General features: G+C 40.6%; 1 protein-coding gene across 1 annotated transcript; it reads right to left on the bottom strand.

Annotated features, from left to right (window-relative positions):
* Positions 1–4,848: 4,848 nt before the first annotated feature.
* On the bottom strand, positions 4,849–22,572 carry KLF5 (Kruppel like factor 5). The gene is made up of 3 exons (XM_026856697.1): positions 20,500–22,572; positions 19,323–19,382; positions 4,849–6,793 (listed from the first exon to the last, which is right to left on the bottom strand). The coding sequence occupies exons 1-3, from the start codon at positions 21,356–21,358 to the stop codon at positions 6,615–6,617; spliced, it is 1,098 nt and encodes a 365-aa protein (XP_026712498.1). The 5' UTR covers positions 21,359–22,572; the 3' UTR covers positions 4,849–6,614.
* Positions 22,573–22,591: the final 19 nt, after the last annotated feature.

Here is a 22,591-nt window from a genome sequence, read left to right as displayed (position 1 = left end):
TCTACAGCCTCAGACATCAAGTTTGGCTCTGGTGCCAAGGGCGCCTGCAGAAACAGATTTTTCAAGCCTTCTCCAGTCATGTGAGTTACTGAAGCTGCACATTGCTGCTTCTCACTGAAGCAAAACATGAGGCCTGATCCATCTAAAACAGATTTAGCACCTAAGGTGGGGTGTAATGTAAGCATATAACCCCGAACACCTTCATACTGCTAATGTTTAACCCTACAGGATAAACTCTGTATGCTGATAAATTTATGAGTCTAAAATTCCTTAGAGTCCTAGAGTTGTGCTTGTGTAGATATGCAGAAGAGGCTCAGGCTTCATGCTGTTAGGAACTCAGGTCATGCTCATCCCTGCTCAGGATCCAGAAATTAAGTATTGCCCTGCCTAAATCCTCTGGGGGTCTTAATGTCAAAGGCATTCTTCTGCCTCACTTTCTGGCTCACTTTCTGCACAGGATGAAGCTTCTCGCAGGCCGCCGCTGCTTTTCTTTGCAAAACCATCAGCTTGTATGAATTTGGTGATGGCGTCCCTCTTTGATAGACTAACCTATGAAGTGGGACAATTCTCCACTGGCTAGGAGATGAGGTACCTGCTCCTCTTGGGCCTGAGAAAGCCATAAGCCAATGTCCCTGACTTCTCAGGAGACCCACTAGGCCATGGGCTATTCAGAGGCACAGAGGGCTCACTGTTATTCACTTTCATCCTCCTTAAGGCCAGGTCAGCAAGCAGCCGAGAGTGTAGGTTTTGTGAGGCTGGAAAAAGAGAGCCATGAGTCCACAACCTCACAGCGCGAGTACTAACCTGGGATACTGCAACTGTGGTCCCTCTGAGGGTGCCTACATCCTTTTTCTGGTCTAGTGATCCACCCCAATGGGTTGGAAATAATGACAAACCACAATAACAATAGCCAGCTAAACAAAACAAGTACAAACAGAAACAACAACCGAGGCTGGGAAGAGAAATGGCCTTTGGGGATATTATTTAGAAGAGACTTCAGACTTTGATTTCCCAGGCAGAAGAGATGGTAAATCAGCCAATGTGACTCCTCAGTTCTTGAGAAAGAGGCAAACCACATTTTCCTAAAGCTTCCTGTAGCCGAAGCTGTTGAACTGACTCTATTACAGTAAAAAAGAGTGAGGCAGGAAAATGGGGAGGTTAGCACAAAAACCAAGGTTGGAAGCCCCATGACTCTATGCTGAACAGTTTTTATGTTATGTTATGTTATGTTATGTTTATGTTATGTTATGTTATGTTATGTTATGTTATGTTATGTTATGTTATGTTATGTTATGTTATGTTATGTTATGTTATGTTATGTTATAAAAGTTATGCTGAACAGCTAAACATTTCTGAGCTGCTGCCTCAGAAGTGCAAGAATGCTCCTTGGCAACACACACCTTTGCTCAGTCCCATGGGAGGGAGAAGGCTCTAATCAGCTTCCCAGTCCCTGTGCGGAAAAAAGATCATGCTGGAGGCAAAAGTTGTTATATGCAGAGTAATAGTATGTCCTACATATTGACTGGACATGAGAAAATAAAAGAAAGTTTGCCCCAGTTATACAGTACAACACAGGGAGACTGGCAGAACGTAAACAAGCCACACATTCTTTATGCCACGAATTAAAACCTGAGTTGGGTGAGATGTGTGCCCCAGCCAGGAGCAGCCCAACAGTGGGGCACATGCAGGTAGAAGTAGAGGCAGGGGCAGCACTAGCCCAAGCCTATCACCTGTGGTTCGCTCATAGGGTGGGAAGGAGAAACAGCAGCAGATGGAACTGTTGGAGCAACAGGAAATACAAATTAAGCCTGAGACTCATGGGCAGAGAAGGGGAAGGAAAAGCAGAGCTAAGAAAGCCTCCTTTGACAAGCTATTACCTGAGACCTCATCTCAGGATGCTGTCTGCTGCCACCCTCACAGGTTCTCTTGCAGAAATAACTCATGTTTTTGACTTGCCTAACTGAAGAGATACTCTTTTTCAGTATGAATTCACTTTGTTCCTGCAGTATAACTGCCCTTCCCCCAGCTCTTTCTCTCTCTCCCTCACTTAGGAGACTTCAAAATAAAGAAATAACCTACTCTTAGGAAACACAAATTCATTGTTGCATTTATTCCACAGTACAGTACACATAGCAGAAAAAGCAGACCTTTAAATTTCCCCAATTGTTTGGAAATTTGGTGTGGAAACACAGGAGCACCGATTTTCTCTTTCCCTGACTGCTCCTCAGATAACCTGTGAAGTTTGTTGCCGTGATATGTCGTCAAAAGCAAATATTTCCCAGCATTCAAAATTAAACTGAATATGTAAATGAACATGCACACGCACACACATGCGCCCATATATTTGCATACATATTTATATATAAACAATAACTATTTTTAAAAAGCACAATAACAACATCAAAGAAATCTCAGGAACCACAGCACTCTTCATTTGCCATAGATGGCCCTTTCCTCGCTGTAGATGGACCGGACTCTGCCATAGCCTTCTCCAGTGGCCTGGGTCTGCTTAAATCCCAAATTCCAAACAGGCAGCATTGGTGAGGGTGCTAGAAACACAGTAGATGACAACAACAGCCTAATGGCTAGTAGTGGAGGAGAAGAGGAATAAGTATACACAAGCAAAGTATGTGAGTTGCTTTATTAAAAGCATACCCGTCAGGCTGCTTCTGCTACTTACAGTGGCCAATAAATTCCCTCTGTCCTAATACACTCGAAGTGCCAGGATGCATTATTCAGCACATGAGTAATTCACCACATTCTTTTAGCTAATAGTCAGTTGTTGAGCTGGACTCTCTTTCATGAAGGTCAACAGCAACACCACTACTGTAGTTGTAGAGCATGGCAGAGGTTCATGGCACCGTACCGATCACATTAAAACAAGGATCTGTGCAAGGATCGCATGTAATGGAGGGCACAAAGTTCCCAGGTGGCCATAGAGGCATTTCAGTGGAGGATCAGGTCCTAAATTCACAGTGAAAACCACAGGAAGGAACTCGGCACCAAGTCAAGAGGATGACTAGGTGTTCACGTGACCACCAGAAAAGCCAGTTGGCCAACTGGAGTTTCCCTCTTCATGTGGAATGATAATTCAGGTGCTGAAGGATAACTGGAGAGTTGAATATGAGGGTGCCTTCAGTACCTTGGGGGACTCTGCACCAACTGCTTTAAGTGAACTGAGTGGGGGCGATGGTGACACTACTTTTTCTTGCGGGTTTTGAGATCAGCCATGTAGCACTTGCTAGTGAAGAAAGCTCCTCTACCTCTGGTTTTGTAATGTATTCTGGTGCACGGGTCTGCTGCGCCTGTCTCTGTTTGCATTAGGTTAAATCCTGCTGAAGTAGATGGGCCTAATTATGGCCTTTCATTCAAGATTAATATGAAGCCATTAAGCTGGTTTATGCAACCAGGTAGCTGAGCAATAGAAAGATCTAAAACAAGTCTGAAGCAATGTTAGAGGCTGAAACCATGCAATCAGCGAGCTTTCATTGTGAAAAGGCATGGGAAATGCAGAAGTGAGCACTTCCTTCATCTACAGACTTGAAACAAAGCACAGGAGGAGAGAAGATTCACGGGGAAAGATTAGAAAGAGCTACCAAACCCACCACTGGTCCAACCCCAGATCAGCAGGCTGAGCTAAACAGGGAGGCTTGTGGCTCTGAACACCCCATGCTGCCGCTGTTACTCACTTCACCCTGCACTCAGCAAAATAAGGTCTGGTAGCTCTCTTTTGCAGTGACAGCACATGAGTGGTTGCCCAGTTCATTGCCAGCTTCCTCTCTGAGCAGAAATGCTTCAAAGAAACTCGAGCATTTTTCTAATGGCTGGATCAGAACAGGGCAATGCCACAGCAGTGCTACTGGGAGTTCTCTCTCCTTGTTCTCTAAAACACCGCTTTTATGTTTGCGGTTGTGCAGGGTTAGGTGAGATGCAGGCAGATTTTCTTGGTAATTAACCGGGTCTTCACTGACTCTGTTAATGGTATCCTAGGTATTCTTTAAAAGGAGGAAGGATTAGCTGACATGTGGGAGAGGCTAATTAAGGAAGAAAAATCAATTAAAGAAAAATCAGTTAGTTTGTAAGGAAAGAACAGAGAAATTCAAGGAAGGATTTAGGAGCCAGAGCTTACAAGACAACAACTGAATTTTGAATAAATTGATAGTTGATTTAATTAGGTTACTATAATTTGGTAGTAAATGATACTTAAACTGACCCTTTTATTTGGTTTAAGATAAATATATTTGAAAAAGCTCAGTGTGCCTCTCTTCTTTAAGCTCAGAGGATGAGAAGACAGCGGTAACCCCCCCAATCTGAACACACACCTCCACTTGAAAATTGAACCTTACTTCCATCTCCCGAGGGAAAAATACTGAAAAGGAGACTGCTGTGGCGGGCATCGCACAGCGCCATTACGAGATCTTCCTGTCTTTCTTAAGGCATGAAAGGACCTTTTTGGGGAAAAAATGCTTTTAGACAAAGCTGTAGATGAGTGTGAATAGGTTTTATCCATTTTGAAAGCAGGAGAGAATTTCGATATTCTATGCACTTTTTATTTACATTCACGCTACTGTGGATGGACAACTGCAACCATTTTCAGGCTACTGTACACTTCCTCTAAAGTTATGATGGCCGAAAAGCACCATCCCTTATCCCTTCACATTTATTATTTTCATCAAGGTAGGGTGCAGAAGTGCCAGGTACTTTCCACAGAAACAATCCTTGCTATGAGGAACAGACATACTGAGCTTGATATTGCTACAATTTCCAGCTCCCAGTGCAAAACCACAGAACTTTCACTGTCAGGAGCTACAGAGAGCACACACATGCGCACACACACACACATTAGGCACTTTGTTTTATTTTGCAAAAAAAAAAAAAAAAAAGGTCTTTATATATAAACCATTTCATTCTCTCTCAAAACATTCTACAACTATACAGCTGTTTGCCCCATCATTTGCATAGGAAATACCACAATACAAAAATAAGGTAGGGGGGAGGCAAAAGAAGCAAAACAGCAACCAATTTATGCATGTGTTTCCACGTATAAACATTTGAAGCCTTACAAAATTATTTACATCGTTTGTCAACTATTTACATTAAGAGCAACATTTCTAACTATAACAAACAAAACTATAATTTATCAAGTATATGTAAAAGTGTCTTAAAAAAAAGAGTCTATCATATACCACAAATAAATAAAGACAAACAACAGTTTTAACAAAGCTAGGTTTTCCTGCAAGACCCTTTTTTGGTATTTTGATTGTCTATTCTAGCCTTTGGTTGACAGCTTAATATTACGGCTTGTGAAGTCCAGACACTTATTAGGTTTGTTTGGTTTCCTCCTGTCATCTGGCCAAATCCTACATGGTCTAACCTCATCTTTGGCCCTTCCTCTACTATTTCAAGGCTGAACATGGTGGATCAAAGTCACTGTTAGCATAAAAGGGCACCACTTCATTGACTTCAGTGGAGTTTCAGCTACTTTTGTCAGCAGTAAATTTTCCCCTATGTGTGTCAATCTGAACCGTGGATTAACTAAACTGCACTGTAATTTTAAACAAAATTACTGTATCCTTTACCTTCTAGTAAATTACATGCAATATCCACATGAAACTAGATCATACTGGTGATGAACCAGTTTAACATGTCTGTATATGAAAATTGCATTCTAAATCCTTCTTTTAAAGTGATACTAAGTTTAGCTTATAGTAAGAGGTTTAACATTCTGTGTTCACTGTAACCATCCCTGTTATTTAAGCTTCCAATATTGACTTTACAGTTCATTCTACATGTTTTGCCCTTTTAAGCAATTAGAAAACAAAATCCTGCTTTGAATATTCAGTGCACACCATTTGAGTTAACAGGTACAAAACATATGAATGCTTAGCTCATTTCTCTTAAGAAAAATGAAGCTAAGTTGGTACTGTTTTGAGAGGTATTTAAATAACTTTCTTTTGTAAATGTGCCGTGTTATCAAATGTAAAACAACTGCTTTTTTCAGATGATTTTTAGAAAACTTTTGTATTAAACCTAAAAAGCTGATTTGCATATTTACAAAATCTTTGTCATAGCAAACATGCAACATACAGAACAAAATATTTTGTTCTATGGCTGTTTATGAAGTTTTCTATGTACTTTATCTCCACAGAACGACTTAACATTTAAAAAACCCCCACAAGTACTAAATATGTCCAGTAAAAACCTGACAGATTACAATTCATGGCTTTTCCACTGAGTTCATTCATCTGCAGCCTCTCATTAATTCATTTACTAAACATTGTCACAATGACAGTGCTTTGGTCAAAACACCACAAGAGAAAAAAAAAATGTATAAAGCTGCAATGTGTCAAGACATAATACTTGTAAAGAGATGAAACCTGCTGACTAAAGCCATATACATCATGAGAGCAAACAAACAACCAAACACTCTGGTATTGTGATACAGTGTCTTCCCTTTTTCTGCATAAATATACAAAATATACATTTCCAGTTTCTTTTGAGATTTCTTTTAAACGGATAACCCATACTCCAAAATTAAACTCATTTCAGTTGTATGTCGAGAGTCAATAGGAAATTGCATAGATACAAAACAGCCTCAACGACAAGTCCAGCCTTTAGTTCTGATGCCTCTTCATGTGGAGAGCCAGGTGATCCGAGCGAGAGAAGCTGCGATTGCAGACAGCGCACTGGAAGGGCTTTGCCCCTGTGTGCTTCCTGTAGTGGCGCGTTAATTCATCCGAGCGAGCGAATCTCCAGTCGCAGCCTTCCCATGTGCACTTGTATGGCTTCTCACCTGAAACAGAGCACAGAGAAATGAGACTGTCAGCTGTCACTCCATGGGAGAAAACTAATGCGTGATCACATTGAATGGCATTGCTCTCCAAATTAAAGAAGAAATCAATGACAAAACAGGAGCTGATGTTTCCTAATTATTCAGAGCTCTACTCAATAGGCACCAAACTGGCAGCCCCTTTGTTTTTCCAGGAAAATTCTGCTCTTGAATATGTGATTTAATACCTCAGTAAAACGTAAGAAAACTTCAAACATACAAATTGGAGACAGCTATGGTACAGAAATGCACAGAGGTAAAAAAACTGCATGAGACTGAAATACGCTCCCTTACATTCATCTCAGCATGAGAGGGAGTAGGAAAAAAAAAAGCAGTCTCACATGACAATCCAGCCTAGTTTTTAATTTACACTTGCACCTTTCAAAAATGGATGAATTAAGTTACACAGAGCTTTTTTTAAGAGGTCTGAAATGAGAAGGAAGATTTCTATAACGATTATTTGTAGTGTGCAGATCTATTCAAGAGCTTCTGATGTGTGAAGAAAGGGCACAGTGTTACAAACACAACAGGGATAGTATTTTCTAAAATGTCAGGGGCAATAAAAACTTGTGGTATTCTGGTTTGGGCTAGCTATATATAGGAGAAAGCACCTAAAAGACCAAAGCACCCATTTTCAGAATTAAATGTCTACAGTCAGGTGCTTAAATAGCCATATTTTAGAGGTGGCAAGTGCTTGCTGTTTCCATGAGCCTATACTGATGTAGTGGGAGCATGGCATCTCTGAAAACTTCCTGTGTTGCAGTGCTGAACACAGCTTCGAAGTATCCAGCTAGTCTTGAATGCACCAGCCCAAGCACCTAAAATATTTCTATTTCATCCATTTCAGAGCTATAAATGGGGTATTTTGAGCAGGCCTATAACTTATAGGTGTTTGTTGAAATGGGAAGAAATATGAAGCCACAAAGCCAAGGTGACTTCTGTGTGAAACCAGAACTTTACACGTGTACATACACCTGCTCGGGAGCTGGTATGGACATGATGTCACCATACAAGCAAGCTTCATATAAATAAAGAGGCTAAGATTACCTATTTATAGGCTATTGCTTGATGCTGGTTGACAAAAACACCTTTCAGTTGGGAGAATGGATTGCTATCTATATCCTCTATATTAATTTGACCCATTTGGCAAGAGGAGAAAGAAAACTGAGTCTATCAAAGCGCTCGGCAGTAGCTTCATCTGGAGCAGAATCAGACCAAGGCTGAGCTTTCCAAAAAGTCCTTTTCAACACACCTTAACGGACTTTCACCCTCTCCATTGGTCTCAGATCTTCACCGTCGCAATCTCAATCCTACAGCACTGTGGAGTGACTCCTACTTTTCCCTGCCTTACCACCATACAAGCACGCAGAAGAAAGACAGAAGCCAGTATCCTGCAATCAGACTCTTTGTTCTGCACCAGTTATGCAGAGAACACCATTAGAGAAACTCCAAAACATTACTTCAGAGACACTAATTTATCATACAGATGAAATTATGAAACTGTCTGGGAGTTTCTAATGCTTCTAATGCTTCTTCTGATCAACTGACTAGTTACCTTGAGTCTGTTGCTAAGAGCAGAACCAGCCCTTTGCTCACAACACTGACGTGACTTCATGTTTGCAGCAGGGTAACAATCAGAACCAGACCTCTACAAGAAAAAATAACCACCCAAACAACCACCTCTTTGCATAAACAGTGAATGTGACTTATTGAAATCATACTGGAAATGTATCATCCCTTCAGAAAAAAAAACTTAGAGCCTGGCATCACCTCTCACTGAGTTTAAAATTATTTGGTGTATGGCAAATCAGAACACAAATCATTACAAATTTCTGTCATAGCTGAATTTAATCTGTCTGATGCTGACTGAAGACCGAAATGATCTATCATATTGGATGCTTTTTTCAGTCCATGCAACATATAATGTTGGTTAAAATATAGATTTCATTTAAACTCAGTGTGTAAAGCTTTTCTAATGTCAGAGAAGCCAGCTGAGATAACACATTTGGTCTTCATGGCAGAATGACAGGGAAGGTCTCTATTCAGTGAGGGACCTTTTGCACTACACAAATCATCCTTAATGTATTCAAACTGGGTTATTAATGTGGTCTGTAAAAGACCGCATTGCTGATCTATAGGCGCAGCACCAGGGAGATCTTCCATGAACACTTTGTGTTAAAACACACATGCACACACAGAGGTTGCACCAAAGCATTACTCCTGCATTTGAACCACCTCAACTTAAAGCCAGTGTGTTTTTTTCTTTTCCTCCTTTCTTTCTCCTTTTCTCCTATATTGGCTTCAAACTCTTCTTTAAAAGCTTTCACATAAAACTGCCATTATACTCAGTGCTAAACTCCCAGTATGGTGATCTCCCTACCCTAACTGCCCAGAAAGCCCATATACATAGTCAGCCTTCTATATATTCCAAACGCTCACTTATCCACTTTGCAGGGAATGAGAGAAATGGTGGAGGGCAGGAAAACTAGCACTAGTTGTACAAAAGTCTAGGAATATCCAGACCAGAGCAAAATGGGGACCAGGAGATTAAAATCACCACTTCTAAGCCTGGCATCGAGGAGGTCTGAAGTACATGCAACTTCATTGAGTGTCGGATTAAACTGAAAAAGCAGTCTCAAAGTTGTCCCTGCGTAGGTGGTACCTGACCCTGTCTGAGTCCAAACAAAACTGCTGTCCTCTGTTAAACTTCTTCTATCCTGCAAGCAGTATCAGCAGGTGATATGAAGGCCCCTGGCATACGAACTGCCAGCAGCAGGGTCAGCAGTGAACCCTGCACCCTGCTGGATGCCACAGCTTCCAAGTCAACGTTGAATCCAATGGCCAGACCCCCATCAAACTCCAGGGGATACAACTTTACAGAGACACTATCTAGAAACATACCCTACTGTCATGGTCACTTCACCACCTGAAACAGCCACGAATCCTCCTGGGCAACAACACTGCTCATGGGAAAAGCGAGGCAGTGCCCTGCAGAACAGCACCGCTCCTCCTCGCCAGCTGGCTTCTGCAGACCTGAGCTAAACCAAGCAGGGCTTGGGGATGCGCGGAGGGGAATGAGCTGGTGCCTTATGCAGATTGTTTTAACAGTGTTACTTTTATGTCCTGGAAATTAAAGCCAGAATGCTGCTTTTAACCCCTGCTTTGGCCAACAGTGAGAACTGGAAAATGTATTTTTAGCGCCAATGTAGAGGCCTGGATTATTTTGAATAAATCCTAGGGGTAAAATACTGAATATCTATGTTTGTAATCCTAGTTTCCGTTGGAAAGTTCTATTTAAGAACTGAATCAATTTCAAATGTTTTCCTTTTGGGCAAGGAGGCAGGGGGGCAAGAAAAAGAAGGTGGAGATTATTTTCACTCCTTTAAAGAAAGCAGAACAACTATCTGGTAGTATTTTCTCTCTCTCAACCTATACACATGCTTTTTGTCATTTAGCAGAAATAAGAATTTGGTTTAAGTTCTTGCAGTGAGGGAGAAAGAGCCTCACGTTACTTATTTTCTGAAGTGATCCTACTTCTTTGCTATGCTGATTTAAAGCACTGAGAAATCTGGGGTTGAAGATTTATTTTTAAAAAAAGCAGGTATACACAACAAGGGACACTGAACCCTTTATCCACTGTTTTCATTGGCTACAGAGTAATGTAAGATTTGTTTACTTTAATGATTGTGTGAAATACAGTAGCAGTAAAGTTTCAGAAATATTTGGTTTTCCTCCAGCAATTTAGGGCTTCTATAGGGTGTTAAACCAAGAATGCCACTGGTCATCAAATACGAAGGCAGTACGGCTCGGTTACTGGAACATGATCGCAGTATCAAACAGATATTTCACTGTAAAAGCAAGAAAACAGCTAACTCCTCCACTTCAGGGGAGCTTCCATGGGATTTGTTAGAATGTCAACACTGTTCAACTAAAACACCATGGAGGAAGCTGGTACCGATTTCCAGCCAAATAGCACACTCCAACCCTTTCTTCCCAAGCCAGAAATATTATACACAGCACTTCTGGGAAACAGAACTGCTTTCCTTTAAATTATACTTCAACAGGATAGGGATTTCATAAGTTTAATTGGATTTCTGCATAACCTTCTTCCAGTATCACTGATTTAAAATATTTTGCTAGGCTTATACATCACAAAATATATTTTTAAGTTCTTGAGCTGTTAATATGTATCCATTCTCCAGTTTAAAAAAAAATACATTTATGGAGCATGAGAAACAGACTTGTACTTGAGCACAGAAATTTTAAGCCCTAATGTTTACTTTGGAAGCTCTTTTACAGAAAGCACCTAGCAAGAGATAAGGCACTTTAACCTGAAAGGAGACTATTTTGCTTGCAATGTGTCTGTCTGTTTAAAAAAAAAAAAATAATTATAATGCTGTGAGATTGCAAGTATGTCAACAAAATGTCTGAATATCCACACATAACATGCTAACCTAACCAGCCACTTCAACAGATAAATTATCCCATGGGAGACCCCAAGGTTCAGGATCCTTGTCAGTAACTGAAGAGAATGGTCTGGACCAGTGAGGCACACCATGTCGGCTCTTCTCCCTTTAATTTATTTTCTGTGATTTAGAGGTTCCAGAATGCACCAGTTGCTTTCCTAACACTAATTCTAGCCACTGGCAGTGACTGTCATGGCCATGCTCATTTGGGTAAGGTACAGTGCCACTAGAGGGGTTGGTGATGGTCATTTCGAAGACACCCTCTGCCTTCAACACGCAGCCTCTGTTCAAGAAAAGGTTTCTGTTTAAAAATCTGTTTGGAAAAAAAGAGTCACTGAAAACCTCCATTAGTGATTAATTTCTCCATGAACAAGAAAATAAGCTTTCTTATTTCACCAGAGAGTAGTGTGACTTTATTTCTGCAATTCACCTCTAGGATGGCTTTCTTTAAAGCTGCAAACAGCAAGGGCTGGATTTTTAAACCTAAAGTTAGGTAACTCTATTGGTATGCAGAAATCCAAATACAGGTATTTCACCAGCCAACGCCTGCAACTTCTCTTACTTCCTATCAGAAATTTTTGTCAAAGCAGTGAATTTGAAGCTTCCTTGAGGAAGAAAAAGCAGCACACTTTTCAAACACTCCAAAAAGACAACACTTGATTACAGCTCATAAAAGCATAAAAGTATAAAGATCCCCCCTTGCCATTCTTTCAGTCATATTAATATTACTTGTATTTATTATGGAGTTATTTCTAGTAGCAAGTGTTTGGCCTTAAAAAATAGTCAACAAGGTGTGATAAAAAGGTGGTAGGCAAAGCAGAAATTTCTGCACCATAACTGCACCACTTATGTACATAACCTCTACTATATCCAGTTTTAAAGCAGATTATTATGAAGACATATGTTGTCTCAAAGTTTTCTGGTGCATTTGTTTTCAAATTTTTCACATCTCAGTATCAGTTGTCTTAGTTCCCTGACATGCTATAGCCTCAGATTTTTCAAAAATAACAAATGGTTTTTCTGTTTCAGTTTGCCTGAAAAAACTTTCCTCTAGTTCATAGCATCACAGTTTTAAACTCTGGTCTCTTCCAGGCTGACTGGAACTGCAAGTAATTGCTTAGGTATATGTCTGCACTCATTCAAAGTAAGTTTTTAGCTCCCAATGTTTACCTAAAAATGAGACCTTCCTTCTGTCATTGACTAAGCACTGTAGTTGTCACTAAAAGCAACTTGTTGGTTGGGGTTTTGCCCTTTTTTAAGACAGTTGTTTTTTTTGTTTTGTTTTGTTTTGTTTTTAAAGAGGAAGAGCAGAAAGCTGATATTTCAAAATGAAAAAATATCTTGGGTGTTTAAAAGCTCTTTACTGCACTGAAATTCTCAGTTGTCCAAGACGAAGATGAATGAGAAGGCTGACAGCCTGCAAGGTATGTCCAGATTATTTTATAAGTGGCAAAATAAATTTAGTTCTTGAAACAACCAGCCCAACAGTGATATGAATGCGTAACATATGCTGCACATTTTAAAATGTGATAAAGCCTCTGCCTAGTATAGTAATGGCTAGAGGGTGACCATTAAGTAGTACTTCACCATGAAACAGCATTTTAAGGAGTCCTGTAATACAGAGTCATTGCGCCTTGTAAGTCTGAATGCTGATAATCAAGCGGCATTTGATCTCTCTAACAAAAGCATGAGCAGGAGAAAAAGATAACTGACTGATAAGCAACAAGGATGGTCAAAAGAGTTGTGCATCATTTGCCTTCTGACTACAGAGGCACAGAAGGCATTATCTTCTCAGAGCTCCCACCAGTGCTTGAAGCACTCTTATTTTGCTAAGTGTTGTCTTACGCAGTTCAAGGATTACTGGGGAATCTTGACTGGCCTGTGCAATGGTTTATTTTCTTTCTGGTATAACGTTCTGTCTTAACAGAGGTGGTCTCTCTTCAAGGAGACATGCAAACAAAGAGGAAAGGAATTTGTTTTAAAGTAGGTTTATAAGAAATCCATGCCATCTGGGGTGCATGGCTGTATCTACACGCCCTGTGCTGAAGAACACATTTCCTCATCTACGCCTGTGGTGCAGGAACAGCTCTTTAGCTCTCACACCAGTAACACTGGCTCTTGTACAGTCAGATAAGAGGTGCTCTTAAAATGGAATTTATTAAACATGTACTGTAGACTTCCAGATTTCCATCTACTGTATGCACACACACACACACACAAAAAAAAAAAAAATTGAAAGCAATACATTAAAGCTATTTTAACTCAAAGCGAAGCACTGTACGCTTGCCAAAATCAAAGGTTTTAATATGTCCTTAATCAGAGTTGTTAGAGATCACTGAATATAAATAATGCAGCCTGACAGGACAGGAATGCTGCTACCAAGATACTCAGACTAAACTAGGACATTACTTAAATGTTTCTAATCTTTCACCAACGGGAGGTGCAGGTCATCTAACAAACAACAAACAACATACTATACCCTGGAACCAGGAGTCCATCGTCCCAGTCAAGCTCAGAAATTAATTACAATAAGGAATGTCTAATCAAATAATGGAAAGTTTTAATCACCAGCAATTGCTGTGAATCTTGGGACTATATTAGCCTATGTAGGGCGGTCTCAAAATGAACTATATTTAAAGCTGGTCTCCTAGGTCAACAGTTTCCTTATCAGGAATCAAATATCCTGGAACTGAAGTTTAATCCTCTCAGGGAGCAATTGAAACAATTTTTTTAAGCTTTCGTGCTTAGAGGGACTTTCTAGGCTTTTAATCAAAAAGAAAATATTAGGCTTTTCTTTTCAGTATCTAAAATCTAACAGGAGTACCCCTCACCTGACACCTTGGAATTTAATTCCCTGCTTCATAAAAATCACGTGCTGGACACTGATGTGAATGACCAGTAATCTTTAATTAAAATTCAGGTTTATCTTGCTAAGATTTCGCCCTCTTTTGAGCAATACATTCAAACATGTCTCATTTAGGTTATGACTACAGATGAACCGGATCAATTAATCCCAAGGTCTTCGATCATTCACAAAGTGTTTGAAAAAAAATGCATTATTTTGCCTTAAACTGTGGTTTGCACAGGAAAATAATGTACTTCCATTTCTCACACAGGCAACTAATGGATTTAGCAGAATTCATAAATAAAAGATACCAACATATTCTCCGGCAGTGTCTAGAAACACTGCACTTTAATGCACTTTGCCAACAGTTTTATTTAACTCTCTTTCATTTTTCCTTATTGCCTCTATCAATGATGGCATTTACTGACACCTCCTTAAAGTATAATCAGTACAACTGAGTCATCTAACAGGTTAAAGCAGCAGAATCTGCACAGAAACATTACTTAATAGCTATTTTCACGATGCAAAGATTTTTCCAGGATAAGGTTTGCTATGTAGACAGAAGGCTGCAATCATGAGCAAGGCAGTCTTTTGGGGCCTCCATCCCCCATTTGTACACCGTGAGTGAAATCCCCCTCACCTAAGTCTCAGGACAATTTCAGTTAATACACATTTTCTCAAGGTGCTTTTTTTTTCAGCAGGAGTCCAACTACCACTTGTCTTCCTTTCTGAACAACAGGTATCCTCAATTCCTGAGCAATTCTACATGGTGCCACCTTTAACAAGCACCCATTTACAGCTACGGTAAACTCAGAGTGCCAAGTCCTAAGGACTGCTGAAGTCTATTGCACAAAACTGATTCTAACACTGATGTAACATCAGAGCCTAATTCTGGATTTATTGAGGCAGAAATCAAAAATAAAATAAAACGTTTAGCACCTTGAGGAACCACAGAAGTCAGCAGCTGTTCCATGTCTACATAAACATTAGAAATAACTCGGGAAGTATTTTGAGTGCATCTCATTTAGAGAAATGCCATTTCTCTTGAGTTATCTCGGCTTCCACTTCCCATCACCAAATGCAAACTAGATCTATAGATAGAGACGAAATAGTTCTGCAGTTAATGCTAGAAACTATTAATGGCAAGTCCACCATGTGACCAGAGAACATGCCTGTACAAAGACTCTGTATACGGAAAACCAACATGCAGCTGGAAAATGTCCTCAATGTGCGGGCCTCGATGTGTTCAAAACAATGACAGATTTTCCTCCTAAAACCATACACAATTCTGAAGTGTGCAGCTGTTCACCAAAATAATAATAAAAAAGTCACCATGGAGCCAGCGGCTCTTCTGCAGAGTTACAGGTAGGGTACTCCAGGTGCCTGCACATCAAAGGCTGAACTGCCACAGTCCAAATCTAACAGGATAAGTTAGAGGACCACTGTTTCTAAAGCATTAGTAAATACAATTCTATATACTCAGGTGCCAGAAAAGGAATCAAATGAGGTTTATCTACCACACACGAGTAAGTGCTTTACACTGACATTTGGAACGTTTTTAAAGTTGGACATATAGATGTTATGCCAGAGTGTTAAGGCGCTTTTACTGCTGGAGAACCCGCAATAAATGCATAACCCCCTCCCCCACTGTATACCGTTGTTGCACAATGCCGGTTATGAAACAAAACTTGTTCCATGACTAACAGGTAAAATTATTGTAAAAGAAAAATCCCTGCTTCAAAAGGTAAAAAAATCCCATCTCTTTTGAGAGATGTTCCAACAGGTTCTTTAGCATAACGAGTAACATTTTACCTGTTTCAGGAACAACTAATATTGAGCCATACTGAAGTGTTTTAAGGTATTAAACTGTACCAGACATCTGCTCCAGAACAGCATGGAGAAGGATACAAAATGTCCTATACCTCTGCAGCATTCGAATATTTGTTCATGTTCAATTTTTGGGTTAACAGTTTAGCAACAACTAAAATTTACTTCATAATTTACAAACGCTGAAGCATTACCTAGAAAAAGAAAACGCGTGTCTGCTTCAGTGACTGGTATAAATAAATTAACCTTGCTTAGCTGTTTACATGCATACTGGATTCTTAATCAACAGCAGGATTTCAGTGTAATTACGTTAAATCAGATTAACTATACCAGCTTATACCACCTGATGGTGTAAAGTAAACACCTGAGGAGAAAAATGTAAGGGATTTTCCTCTTGCCCATTTCCTATAGTTTTATTTAAATGTAATTTATAAAGTCAGTGTGTTCATATCTGAATTGGAAACAAGACTATAGCCTACATTCCACCTATCAAAAGTAACATTTCCCTTAGGTTTGCTCTCAAAGAATGTCTACTAAACCCAGTGAAAGCCTTTCAGAAGAGAAAGGCTGCTAAATAAATACTGTGAAAAGGCTGAGATTTTCCAATACAAAAGGAAAACCATAAGGTCTGTCTTGACTTTTAATGGCAGACAAACTTTGCTGCAGGCTCTTTTATTTTAAGATGACAGATTGCTGAGAAGGGCGGGGACTGGTTGGGATGAGAGAGAAATTGCAGCCAATTTTAAAAGGTATTGTTAAGAAACTAAGAATAAGGAGAAAACAACTTCAGTGGTCCATGATTACTAAAGAACGGGTTTAGCCAGATAAACAGGTCTGCTATCCCTGAAGGGATTTGAAAGAATATCAAACACAACTTTATTAAAATGGATTACGTGACACTTGCTTTAGACTTTGAAGGGAAAAGCTTTACAGAAGTCCTTCTTTAAAAAAAAAAACAACACAACCACACACAAAAAAAATCAAAGCTTAATAGTGCTGTATGAATTCACAGTTCTGGGGGATGGGATGCACAGAGGCCCACACCCAAATTTAGCCCTCGGCATCAAGCCCTTCTTTTTGGAGATCAATGGTGAGATTCCCCTGCACTCCTGGGGAGCTTGTGCAACTTCACAGGCTTTCCTGAGTTTGCGCCCATTTACTTTAACATTCATTTAATGGATTTACGGTAAGGGGTAAGTCAGAGATCTTGCTTGTGATACACATTTCAATCATATGTTAAGGCAGAGATCAGAATCGGTGCTGGAAATCTTCAAGTATTAAGTGAATATTCAAGAGAGTTAAACTAATGCAAACTCTGAAATAATTCAGGTAACAGGATACAGACTCACATTCTTGCATGTAATGTATGCTTTAGACAGTTTATCCCTTCATTCACCTCCCCAGAAGACCCTTTGTATCACAGACCTGCTTAAGTTGACTAGATTTTTATCTAAAACAACATTCTTGTTTCCATGAATACATCAGCTCCTCTGACCTTTGCACATTTATCCACATTTCTAAGGTTAAATATCTATAGGTAAAGAAAGTGAAGGTAACAATAAACATTAGTGACCCTAAGCAATATATATGAGCGATGTGGTATGCATTTCTATGCACACAAGTATTACTTTTATAAACCCCAGTCATTACTAATCAAGGTACAAAAAATATATAAATTGATTTAAAAAAGGTAAACTATATGTTTCAAATGCTGACTGTGCAACATTCAAAAAGCTTTGCTTTTATCTCTCTTCCTAGTTGTTGTATAATAGCAAGCGAGATATTTAAAACTGGTATTTAGTTGCTGGCTAAAGTGCGTAAGTGGAAATCACACACTCTTAAATTTATAGATTGTTTATTAAAGAGCAACAGGATTATACTCTCTGACATTACTCAGGTTTATGGCCTCATGAACATATTCCTTTCTTACTAAGCTTTCTGCTAATGAGTGATCATATATATCAAAAATATTTTTAACAGTGTTCTTTAGTCTACTACTAATGCAAAGCAATAATCTTTGTACGGTTGCTTTTAATTTTTTACTGTGACTGCAACACAGATAACTCTTTCATATATCAAAACAAAATTTCCATAGTAACATTTAGCCTGGAGATACTCCATTTTTTTTACAATAATCCAACGATCCATTCAAAATAGCTGCTGAATAGAAGGCCTTGTTTCCATAGAGATAGTGAAACATTTTGTTAGATCATAGCTCATGCTAAGTTTTGTTTTGACTTTTGCTTTAAACTTAGGTGAAACCCCACTACGTGAACGGCACAGCCGTAGCGCCGACAGCCTGCTTCAGTAAGCGAGTTGCTTGAACTGTGTTTTGCTCTGAATCGACGTCCACACATAAAAGAGCTGGGGTTCATACTCAATTTTAAAAGCAGGAATCGCAGCCCTCTCATTTGATTTCTTTATGAAATCAGTCATGTGCTTTTCCCTGATTTAGCATGACCACTCCCGTACTAAGATCCCAGCAAGGAACTGTCCGAAATAGTTTTAGGACTGCTGTTGGTGAGCTACATTTTTCTCTCCGTCTTGCTCTCTCCTCCTTTCCCCCTGCCTCAGCAGGTGAAGGCTTAGGAAGAGCACCTAGGGCGGTTCCACCTCTCAACCGCTGTCCTCTGCACACATGGCTCCTGCGCCTACGCATAAGCAGTGCTGTCCCCAGCTCCGCTCCACGCGGGCCTGTCAACGGGACTGCCTCTGCAGCTGCAGGCAGAATTTGATCGAGGTACAGAAAACAAGTGTGACGCACTGGCACTTTTCACTCCCTCCATTTTAATGCCTTTCACTGACAACAAAATAGAAATTATGTCTTTAAAAAAATAAAGATATACAACCACTTATCTTAAAAAAAAAAAAAAAAAGCACACTTAATGGTAAGGACGAAGCAAATAGAGATATCTTGGGAGTTTTCATGATGTTTCTGAAGAATTCTAAGATTAAGTAATTCTAACAGGTCAAAAAGAAAGACCAAACCAGAAAATTCTATCTCTTTAGATAAATCGTGACAACTATAACATTTACAATGCTTAATTAATTATTCAAGGGGGAAAAGTTGGTTTGGGTTTTTTTTTAATGCTTTATGGAATTTTAGATTGAGCAGTCTTCATTTGTTTTATTCTTGAGTCCTGTATTATAAAAGGTTTCACAAAACTGCATTAAAAATAAAAGCAATTTTTCTTCTCATTGACGAAACCTTAAATTTTTCTTAACTGAATGGTCAGCCTGAACCCACACCACTCTACATGAAACAGGGAGAAGACAGCAGATCAAATGGGCTTGCTTTCTCAGAAAATGTGTAAGCCACAAACGAACAACAGACAGTGAGAGAGTGAGTACATACCCGTGTGAGTTCTCAGGTGCGCTTTTAAGTGAGAAGACTTTGTATAAACTTTCGTGCAGCCTAAAACAAAACAAAGCAAAAAAGTAGAGAGGCATTTCAGTAAGGAGAAGAGGAAGACTCCACGTTACATTTAAACTTCCTTACTCAGTGCTGGAGTACTATCTGGAAACATTAGGTTTACTACCTTCTGGCACCGACACAATTTAGAAGTAAAATTTTATATACAAAGCTCCTAGGGATATGTTGCTTTACACCGAGAAGAGAAAAATGTGTACACTTCTGACAGACTTACTACCTTGTAATGCAGTATAGACTAACACCTGCTAGGTAAGATAACAACTCAGAGGGGGGCTTTATTTTTTAAAAATTTCCTAGAGGATTTGATCAAGCCAGACTCAGTGTCATCATTACCCATAGGGCCTGGCATAACTCTTCCACCAAGCATTCATCACAAGGCACACCAAACAGGTGATACACTGCCCAAAGTTAGTTGGTAAAGGGGGAGATCAACCATGAGCAGCAATTTCTTTCTGTGCTCAGATGGGTGTGAGCGTCTGTATCTGGGATCATGTACTGCGTGGAGGCACAGTTTTAAGTCAGGTCCCTCTCCCCCTTCAGCATAGAAGGAGAGGCTGGAAGGGAATCCATTGTGGGTGATTTTCAGAGGTAGCTTTAATAGACTTATGCAGGCAGCTGAATCCTCTGTTTGTAACAGCCATAGCCGTGGCCTCAGCTACCGGGAGCTGAAATGACTCTTTCAGAGCCAACAGATTCAAACTGAGCTGTACGGTGTTGGACAAGCTGAGACTCTGCTCCACCACAGGTATTGGAAAAGTGAGAGCCAGAGCTGCACAGTCACACTGACTTACATCAGAAAAGGCCACAGTTCTTTAACCTACTTTTTTTTTGTATGGAGTACAAGTTTTGCAGCATGGTAAAATGAGCTCAGGTGTTAAAAGAATTACAAATGACATGAAGAAAAGGGTTTATATTATTTAAAGAATGTGAAAGTGTGCCACACCAAATAAAACAATAAAGATGAGAAATTCTACTTTGACATAAAATTATTTGGTTCTCCCTAGGTGTAGATTACAGCTAAAGAAAACCACTTATACACCATCCTTGATTATTCACACTTTATTATAAGAGTTGGGATCTTCTGGCACAGATTGCTTACCGGGATAGTCACAGTAGTGGATACGTCTTTTCTCCAAATCCGGGTTACTTCTCCTGTTGTATCTGACTGGTTGGATGCTCTGGGGGGTTATCGGCAGAGTCGCTGGTAAATTCGGATTGTGAATTGCCAGCTTGGAAGCTATAGTTGCGGCGTATGATGGAGGAGGGGTTAAATTCTGTAGCATCTCTGCTTGTCTGTCTGGACTTCCAGGCTCTGAGCTTGGGGGAGAAGGAGGGAAATAAGTAGCCTGCTGCTGCAGAAACTGGTTTGGCATGGTGTAGGTGCAGGGGGGGATGCCCTGGAACTGTTTCATCGCAGTCTGTGGAACAGCCGAGGAGAGCGTGTTAAGGCCCGCCATGGCTGACGGCATGGAGACATTGTTAAGGGAGTCCATCACGGCTGCCTGAGTAGTAGAGTTGGGCATATCTAAATCCGGTGAGCTCAAGAGCTGATACAACTGGCCTTGCTGGGACGTGACGGAAAGATGAACATCTGGATTAGGAAGCTCCTGCTTGATGAAAATGTTGTTCACGTCGGGAGTCTGGTGGGAGCTGAAGATGCTGGTAAATTCAGGGAGGGCCTGAGTGGGGGCAGGGGCAGGGGCAGTAGTTTCGCTCTGGTGACTGAAGATGGTGACTGGCTCTGTCTTGATGTGGGTTACACAGGATCGCTGAGATTTGTACAGGCCAGTTCTCAGGTGGCTGATGTCGGGGAGGAAGACGTTCATGTTGATGCTGTAAGGCAACCCTTCGCTGTCAGTGAAGAACTGGTCAACAACCGAGGCACTGTCTCTTCTGTATTTCTTATGTTCGGGGATGACGGGAACGGGTGGGAGCTGAGGTGCCAGGTATTTCTCCATTTCACATCTTGTCTACAAAAACAAAACAGACCATAACCCACATGATTTGTTACCAAGTAAGAAAGATGATGGCATGCAAGTCGCATGAGGCTTAGCAAATAAAAGGCAATACTGTTCAGCCAGCCACAAGCTACCTAAAGAGGAAGTTATAAACATCCACGCTAATGAAAACCTGTCTTTTATAATCGACGTGCTAATCAACATCATCAAGGACAAGGAGATAAAGTCATGGCACAAGTCGTTCACGCAGAGTGAGCATCAAGATCAAACCGATGTTTCGGCATATGAAAAACTTTTCATCTTTTATGCCTACAACACAGTGCGAGGCAGCAGAAATGACAGGAGCTGTGCCTAATCTGCAGATCTCCTGCTCTGGAATTCACTGCTCGAGCAGGGTGACTGCCTATCTGTTTCACCCGCTTCTCTAGCTTCTCTTTGAAATGCTAACTCTAAAAGCCACATCCTCAGCTGGCTATTTGAATGCCAATACTTCAAAAAATGTTTATATATATACATTTTTCTCTGCTTCCAGGATTTTTCATCCTTAAAAGTATTTGATTAGAAATAAGACACCAAAGAGTAAAGTTATAAATAATATTGAATAAAAAGAAGACGGGATGACTGCATCAGACTACCCTTTGTGTAAAGTGTCTCCGGGACTACACTTTAAAAAAACACCCCAATCTGTGGAGTGTATAATTGGCTAATAGCGTGATAAACATGTCCCTGTCCATGCCTCGGTCTTAGGAGAGCTCTGTAATTACTGGGAAATCATTCCCTTAGCGTAGTGGTGCGAGGGAATCCGTGGGTGGCTGGAGCCCGATACATTACTGGTACAGTCATCGGCAAAACATTTATCACGCACTCTCCAGTGGGCAAATGCTACATTCCCCCCTGCTCTGTCAAGAGAGCGCTCATACCAGACCCGTTTAGCACCCCGCAAGAGAAAGCAGCTGACAAACAGCAGCTCTGCCCGAAAGTGGATTTTAGGACCTTTCTTCAAAGACCCCCGGTAAACACCACAAACAAACAGAGCCGCCTTCCCGTCCCTTTGATCTGGATCTGCCCCGACATGCCAGGCTACTTTTTCCAGCTCTTGTTTACGAGCCGAGGGCAGCTCGCTTTGAAGACGGGAGTTATTTATTCGTTGGGGAAAGCCACCGCCGAAGCGCAGCGCCCGGCAGACCGCTGCCCGGCCCCGGGGGCTCCCCGGGACCCCCACGGGCGCCCCCC

The sequence above is a fragment of the Athene cunicularia genome, assembly GCF_003259725.1.
Source record: "Athene cunicularia isolate RWA chromosome 1 unlocalized genomic scaffold, athCun1 chr1_part1, whole genome shotgun sequence".
Lineage (NCBI taxonomy): Eukaryota > Metazoa > Chordata > Aves > Strigiformes > Strigidae > Athene > Athene cunicularia.
The sequence above is the reverse complement of the archived record's forward strand: the minus strand, read 5'-3'. Positions and strand labels throughout refer to the sequence as shown.

Coding starts and splice junctions, on each gene's coding strand:
- KLF5 (XM_026856697.1), bottom strand. CDS start 21,358: ATGGAGAAATACCTGGCACCTCAGCTCCCACCCGTTCCCGTCATCCCC. Junction 19,383..20,499: donor CCACTACTGTGACTATCCCG/GTAAGCAATCTG, acceptor GTTTTGTTTTAG/GCTGCACGAAAGTTTATACA. Junction 6,794..19,322: donor GCACCTGAGAACTCACACGG/GTATGTACTCAC, acceptor GCTCTGTTTCAG/GTGAGAAGCCATACAAGTGC.